Source organism: Babylonia areolata, chromosome 31, assembly GCF_041734735.1.
Source record: "Babylonia areolata isolate BAREFJ2019XMU chromosome 31, ASM4173473v1, whole genome shotgun sequence".
In the NCBI taxonomy this organism is placed as follows: Eukaryota; Metazoa; Mollusca; class Gastropoda; order Neogastropoda; family Buccinidae; genus Babylonia; species Babylonia areolata.
Genome location: NC_134906.1, coordinates 31,505,859 through 31,514,499, shown reverse-complemented (window position 1 = coordinate 31,514,499; position 8,641 = coordinate 31,505,859). Strand labels below are relative to the sequence as shown.

At 41.6% G+C, this 8,641-nt stretch overlaps 1 protein-coding gene across 3 annotated transcripts; it reads right to left on the bottom strand.

Moving 5' to 3' along the window:
• Positions 1-936: 936 nt before the first annotated feature.
• LOC143276020 (uncharacterized) lies at positions 937-4,976 on the bottom strand. 3 transcript variants are annotated; one of them, XM_076580403.1, is made up of 2 exons: positions 2,279-4,976; positions 937-2,080 (listed from the first exon to the last, which is right to left on the bottom strand). In XM_076580403.1, the coding sequence occupies exon 1, from the start codon at positions 4,074-4,076 to the stop codon at positions 3,051-3,053; it is 1,026 nt and encodes a 341-aa protein (XP_076436518.1). In that variant the 5' UTR covers positions 4,077-4,976; the 3' UTR covers positions 937-2,080; positions 2,279-3,050. The 3 variants fall into 3 exon arrangements, with proteins under 3 accessions (XP_076436518.1, XP_076436519.1, XP_076436520.1); XM_076580404.1 differs by having other exon boundaries at positions 2,369-4,976; XM_076580405.1 differs by having other exon boundaries at positions 2,852-4,976.
• Positions 4,977-8,641: the final 3,665 nt, after the last annotated feature.

Here is an 8,641-nt window from a genome sequence, read left to right as displayed (position 1 = left end):
CTCTCCTTATACAATCATGTCAGATGATACTCTTAAGAAACTGTGGTGTTCTGAGAGGCTGGGAAAATCAAAGGAAACTATCAAGTCATTGACTGGTCATTATGAAAGTGTACTTGGGGTTTAAAACACAAACGTGAAACACAAAAACCAAACAAGTGAATACATCACTCCTCGTCACAGAACACAAGCACAACTTATTGAGACGAGACATGATGGACAGATTAACACTGGTGACTGTTAGTCTTGTGAGGGAAGTTAGTGATGGGCAGCTAGGATCACTCCATTCAAAGCATCCTGATTTGTTCAAGGATGGGGATGGCAAACTAGAAGGGGTGCAGGCTAAAGATCATGTCGATGGTGACAAGGCGCTAATGTTCTTCATACCAGGGTCAGTGCCATATGCAATGAAAACTAAGGTTGAAGACCAATTACACAGAGTGCTAGACAGAAGATGTAACTGAGCCAGTAACCATATCAGATCGGGCTGCTCCCATAGTTCCGGTGCTGAAGTCAAATAGTTGGGGTCAAACAAGAAACTCTGAATGAGATGTACAAACGGCGTGTGAAAGAAAAATCAACAAAGATCATAAGTGATGACAGCTGAAAACCTTTAGAACCCAAAACAGTTTTATACCCCAGTCCATTCATTTCTTAGATAACTCACTGATTAACACACAAGCGTTTTAAAAATTGGCCCTTGTGTTTGTGTGTGCGTGTGTGTGCGCGCCGCGCACGTGTGAGTGTGTGCGTGTCTGTTGGGAGATCTATATTTATGTATGGGTGTGTGTGGGGAGTGGGGGGAGGGCGGGGGAGGAGCGAGGGTGTTGTGTACATGTGTGTGTGTGTGTGTGTGCGCGCGCGCGCGTGCGTGCGCATGCAAGGTTATGTGAATTATATTATTTTGCACGGATTTCAAATACTGTTGAACAGCAACTGGTTTTAATTATGTACGTCGTTGTTTTAACTGTAGTATTATATTTTCTCTTGCTGTGCTTATCGCACTGGTTGATTTGTGATTGTTGTATGAGACTGATTAGCATCAACTTTGTATCTATGCATTTTATGCTCCTCATGTATTTATGATAAATGACTGTGAAAGTATGTATGATATGATCATTGTACGAAAGATCCATATCAACTTAGCATTTCAGCATTTTATGTCTTTTACGTGTTTACATTGAGTGACTGTGATTTTCGTGTATTGTTTATGTAAAATACACCAGACATGAATTTCTCTCATTGAGATAATACAGTATTCTGTAAATGGTCAGTTCGCACTCGTCGGGACGATGAAGTCACAGTGAACAAGGTTTCTCAGCTTGAGCAGTACCTCATTCGGACACTTGATGATCTGTTGGCTAAACTAGGCAAGGGTGTGTCTTCCACAAACTTGATTTGTCACGTGCATACTCTTAGACTGATGTTCACAAACAAAAGGCTTCCTTTCGTGTTTCATCAGCACCTGCTCTGTTTCAGAGAGTTATGGAAACCCTGCTCCAAGGTGTTCCCTGCACAGCTTTCCATTTGGATTAAATTTTGGTGATAGCTGACACAGAGATCCATTCATACAAACACCTGGGTGAAGTGTTTGATAGGCTTGGCAAGGCAGGTGCACACTTAGAGATGGGTAAGTGTATTTTTGGTGCAGAGAAAGTTGTTTTCCTGGGGCACAAAATCAGCAGACATGGCATCAAACCAGTGGAGTAGAAGGTTCAAGCCCTTGTTCAGGCAAGTCATTCAAAGGACGTCCTCAAGTTCTAACAATGATATCAGCAACACATGGCAACGCTATGGTAAGTCAAACACATCACAGCAACACCATGGTATTTTACACATATGATGGCAACACTATGGTCATTTAGACATATGGCAACACCATGATCATTTAAACACATCATGGCAACACCATGGTCATTTAAACACATCATGGCAACACCATGATCATTTAAACACATCATGGCAACACCATGGTCATTCAAACACATCACAGCAACACCATGGTATTTTACACATATGATGGCAACACTATGGTAATTCAAACACATGATAACACCTGGCAACGCTATGGTCATTCAAACACCTGGCAACACCATGGTCATTGAGACATTTGGCAACACCATGGTCATTTAAACACACCATGGCAACACCATGGTCATTGAGACATATGGCAACACCATGGTCATTTAAACACACCATGGCAACACCATGGTCATTTAAACACACCATGGCAACACCATGGTCATTTAGACATATGGCAACACCATGATCATTTAAACACATCATGGCAACACCATGGTCATTTAAACACATCATGGCAACACCATGGTCATTTAAACACATCATGGCAACACCATGGTCATTTAAACACATCATGGCAACACCATGATCATTTAAACACATCATGGCAACACCATGGTCATTTAAACACATCATGGCAACACCATGGTCATTTAGACATATGGCAACACCATGATCATTTAAACACATCATGGCAACACCATGGTCATTTAAACACATCATGGCAACACCATGATCATTTAAACACATCATGGCAACACCATGGTCATTTAAACACATCATGGCAACACCATGGTCATTTAAACACATCATGGCAACACCATGGTCATTTAAACACATCATGGCAACACTGGTCATTTACACATATCATGGCAATGCTTTGGTAATTCAAACACATCATGGCAACACCATTGTCATTCAAACATCATGGCAACACCTGGCAACGCTATGGTAATTTAAACACATCATGGCAACACCATGATCATTTAAACACATCATGGCAACACCATGATCATTTAAACACATCATGGCAACACCATGATCATTTAAACACATCATGGCAACACCATGATCATTTAAACACATCATGGCAACACCATGGTAATTTAAGCATATCATAGCAACACTGTGGAAATAATACGTATCATGGCAACACCATGGTAATTTAAACACATCACAGCAACACCACAGTATTTTAAACACATCACGGCAACACAGTAATTTAAACAGACTATGGCAACACGACAGTGATTTTAACACACTACGACAACACGACAGTAATTTAAACACACTATGGCAACACGACAGTAATTTAAACACACTATGGCAACTCCACGGTAATTTAAACACACTGTGGCAACACCACAGTAATTTAAACACACTATGGCAACACAACAGTAATTTAAACACACTATGGCAACACCACGGTAATTTAAACACACTTTGGCGAACCACAGTAATTCAAACACACTGTGAAAACACCACGGTAATTTAAACACACTATGGCAACACCACGGTAATTTAAACACACTATGGCAACTCCACGGTAATTTAAACACACTATGGCAACACCACGGTAATTTAAACACACTATGGCAACACCACGATAATCTAAACACACTATGGAAACACCACGGTAATTTAAACACACTATGGCAACACCACGGTAATTTAAACACACTATGGCAACACAACAGTAATTTAAACAAACTATGATAAAACCACGGTAATTTAAACACACTATGGCAACACCACAGTAATTGAAACACACTATGGCAACACCACGGTAATTTAAACACACTATGGCAACACCAGAGTAATTCAAACAAACTATGATAAAACCACGGTAATTTAAACACACTATGGCAACACCACAGTAATTTAAACACACTATGGCAACACCACGGTAATTCAAACACACTGTGGCAACACCACGGTAATTTAAACACACTATGGCAAGTCCACGGTAATTTAAACACACTATGGCAACACCACTTTAATTTAAACGCACTATGGCAACACCACGGTAATTTAAACACACTATGGCAACACGACAGTAATTTAAACAAACTATGATAAAACCACGGTAATTTAAACACACTATGGCAACACCACGGTAATTTAAACACACTATGGCAACACCACGGTAATTTAAACACACTATGGCAACACCACGGTAATTTAAACACACTGTGGCAACACCACGGTAATTTAAACACTATGGCAACACCACGGTAATTTAAACACACTATGGTAACACCACGGTAATTTAAACACATTATGGCAACACCACAGTAATTTAAACACACTATGGCAACACCACGGTAATTTAAACACACTATGGCAACACCACGGTAATTCAAACACACTATGGCAACACCACGGTAATTTAAACACACTATGGCAACACCACGGTAATTAAAACACACTATGGCAACACCACGGTAATTTAAACACACTATGGCAACACCACGGTAATTTAAACACACTATGACAAAACCACTGTAATTGAAACACACTATGGCAACAGCACGGTAATTGAAACACACTATGGCAACACCACGGTAATTGAAACACACTATGGCAACACCACGGTAATTGAAACAAACTATGACAAAACCACGGTAATTTAAACACTATGGCAACACCACAGTAATTCGAACACACTATGGCAACACCACGGTAATTTAAACACACTATGGCAACACCACGGTAGTTTAAACCCAACACAATAGCAAGCAACGAAGAAGCTGCACTATGTGCTGTGTTTTTTGCTTTACCACCATCGTCAGTCATGCCGTGCTATACCACAGCATGGGGTCTGCACAGCAAAGCTCAGTGCTAACTGACTGTGTGCACTCGGACGGTCCGTCGTTGTGACCACTGAGCGAGAAAGGTTTCCTACAAACAAGTGGCCAGGGTCAGACAGTGCACAGTGTGACCGGCTGTTGTATACCCGTGTCCGATGGAGAACAGAACAGACTGGATTCCAATCAGGCTTCTAGTTAGGTTAAAGTGGTGGGAAAATATGTAAAGATGATAATAGAAAGAAACGATCACATATTATGTCTTTGTATATTTGTATATATTTGTCTTATTTATGTATATATTTATATAATTATAGGTTTCTTTGATGTATGATCAGTAAATTGAAACTGACCATTGTGTTAGTATTTCTGTTTTTTTATATTCCTTTCTTTCTTATGTAAAAAGTGTTGTTGTGAGAGTGTTGTGGTTCGATTCTAACAGAAGAGAGAGAGAGGAGCAGGATCAATTAATGATGCACACACTCACTCTCTCCTCACATCAATAGCAGGGCCACATGGAGTGGTTTTTATAGAGTGTTTACTTTACAATACAGCACACACACTAAGCAGTTCACCCTACTTAGCAAAAGCAACACACACTAAGGCAGCACACACTGCCTACTTCAAGTACTTCCTACAAGCAGCGCACAGTAAAAAGATCATCCTACACCTAAAGCAGCACCTATAAGCAGCACACCTGGAACACAAACACACAACCAAAACCCAGGTCAGATAAAATCTCAAAATATCCTGACATCACTGACATGAAAGGCCTATACCCTCTCAGCACCTTTCATCACATGTCCACCAGTATGCACTCCTCTTGCACATAGATCTGTGTGAGGAAATATAAGCTTCATCAAGTTTACCTGCCACCAGCAGTGACATAACAATTACCATACTGTGTACAAAACACATCACTGACCAATACAACCCTGTGTTCCAACTCATGTTACCCATCATTCAATTAAACTGTGTGTTACCATTACCAAACAAATCTCCTCTTTGCCTTCACAAAGTGTCCCACTGACACAAGTACATGTGTGGAAATCATTACTTCCAACATACCTCTGGTAAACAGCAATATGCGACCATATAGCACTGACCATCAGTGCTCTCATTGTTAACCAACTCATTAATCACATTAAAATGTGCTTTCCCACTTTGTCTGAACAAAGTAAACCACTGACACATAGCACAACTCCTACACATGTTACCACAACTACCAACAAGTCAAACATGTGTTCCACAACACTTGCTGTTACCCCCATGTGTTGTCCGTGAGTAATGTTTATTCATGAGTTTCATTTAGAAACAGTGTTGTCCGTGAGTAATGTTTGTTCATGAGTTTCATTTAGAAACAGTGTTGTCCGTGAGTAATGTTTGTTCATGAGTTTCATTTAGAAACAGTGTTGTCCGTGAGTAATGTTTGTTCATGAGTTTCATTTTGAAACAGTGGTGTCCGTGAGTGATGTTTGTTCATGAGTTTCAATTGGAACGGGGTGGATGTACTATGTAAACAGTGAGGTGTGTGACACAGGGTGGATGTACCATGTAAACAGTGAGGTGTGTGACACAGGGTGGATGTACCATGTAAACAGTGAGGTGTGTGACACGGTGTGGATGTACCATGTAAACAGTGAGGTGTGTGACACAGGGTAGATGTACCATGTAAACAGTGAGGTGTGTGACACAGGGTAGATGTGTCATGTAAACAGTGAGGTGTGTGACACAGGGTGGATGTACCATGTAAACAGTGAGGTGTGTGACACAGGGTGGATGTACCATGTAAACAGTGAGGTGTGTGACACGGGGTAGATGTACTATGTAAACAGTGAGGTGTGTGACACCAGGTGGATGTACCATGTAAACAGTGAGGTGTGTGACACCAGGTGGATGTACCATGTAAACAGTGAGGTGTGTGACACAGGGTGGATGTACCATGTAAACAGTGAGGTGTGTGACACAGGGTGGATGTACCATGTAAACAGTGAGGTGTGTGACACCAGGTGGATGTACCATGTAAACAGTGAGGTGTGTGACACCAGGTGGATGTACCATGTAAACAGTGAGGTGTGTGACACGGGGTAGATGTACTATGTAAACAGTGAGGTGTGTGACACAGGGTGGATGTACCATGTAAACAGTGAGGTGTGTGACACGGGGTGGATGTACCATGTAAACAGTGAGGTGTGTGACACAGGGTGGATGTACCATGTAAACAGTGAGGTGTGTGACACAGGGTGGATGTACTATGTAAACAGTGAGGTGTGTGACACAGGGTGGATGTACCATGTAAACAGTGAAGTGTGTGACACCAGGTGGATGTACTATGTAAACAGTGAGGTGTGTGACACAGGGTGGATGTACCATGTAAACAGTGAGGTGTGTGACACGGGGTAGATGTACTATGTAAACAGTGAGGTGTGTGACACGGGGTGGGTGTACCATGTAAACAGTGAGGTGTGTGACACAGGGTGGATGTACCATGTAAACAGTGAGGTGTGTGACACCAGGTGGATGTACCATGTAAACAGTGAGGTGTGTGACACGGGGTGGATGTACCATGTAAACAGTGAGGTGTGTGACACAGGGTGGATGTACCATGTAAACAGTGAGGTGTGTGACACCAGGTGGATGTACCATGTAAACAGTGAGGTGTGTGACACCAGGTGGATGTACCATGTAAACAGTGAGGTGTGTGACACCAGGTGGATGTACCATGTAAACAGTGAGGTGTGTGACACCAGGTGGATGTACCATGTAAACAGTGAGGTGTGTGACACCAGGTGGATGTACCATGTAAACAGTGAGGTGTGTGACACCAGGTGGATGTACCATGTAAACAGTGAGGTGTGTGACACCAGGTGGATGTACCATGTAAACAGTGAGGTGTGTGACACGGGGTGGATGTACTATGTAAACAGTGAGGTGTGTGACACAGGGTGGATGTACCATGTAAACAGTGAGGTGTGTGACACAGGGTGGATGTACCATGTAAACAGTGAGGTGTGTGACACGGGGTGGATGTACCATGTAAACAGTGAGGTGTGTGACACGGGGTAGATGTGCCATGTAAACAGTGAGGTGTGTGACACCAGGTGGATGTACCATGTAAACAGTGAGGTGTGTGACACAGGGTGGATGTACTATGTAAACAGTGAGGTGTGTGACACGGGGTGGATGTACCATGTAAACAGTGAGGTGTGTGACACAGGGTGGATGTACCATGTAAACAGTGAAGTGTATGATTTTTTCTTAAGCTGTTGTTACTTATTCCAATTTACCATCTTAAATAAAAATTTGATTTTGATTTCCGACACCCCCCCCCCCCCCCCCCCACATACACACACCACACACAAAAGAAAAATGTGTCACACATCGACACTGACATAATTATTTTTTGATTTGGCATCCAGAAAGACGCATATAAATTAACCTGGGGGCTTGGAAGATTTCAGAAAACTGCATAATCAGGAACCCTGCTAGGATAGGATTAATTATCATAACGTTTGCATCAATTAAGGTAAAATGAGGGTTAACATTCCTTCTTCAGCTTAAACGTATCCTGTGCAATCTTGCAAATCTTAAGGAATTTACTAAGTCTAAGGAGAACCCGTTTACGTGCACTGTTGCAGAGACAGATTCACAGAGAGAGAGAGATATGGACGAACATTTCGCTATATTTCATTATGAATATAAAAAAAAATTTAAAAAACATATTCGATTTTTCGATTTATGAAAGGGGAGGGGGGGAGGGAGAGAGAGATATGAAAAGATGGAACTGGAAGTAAAGGTACAGAAAGTGGAACCCGAAACTTTCAAGAGTAGATATTGAACGCAGTAAAGGACAGGGGAAAACTCTGAAACAAAAACAATTATATAGAAAATTTGAGCAACAACAGGAGAGGATTATCCTTAAAATGTGTTCTGTAGTAGACATTATAAATAGTAAATACGAAGACAAAAAATGGTACGGGAGTGGGTTAGATGTCGGAAGCAAAAAGACTTACAACAGGGCCAAAGTGCGTGCGAAG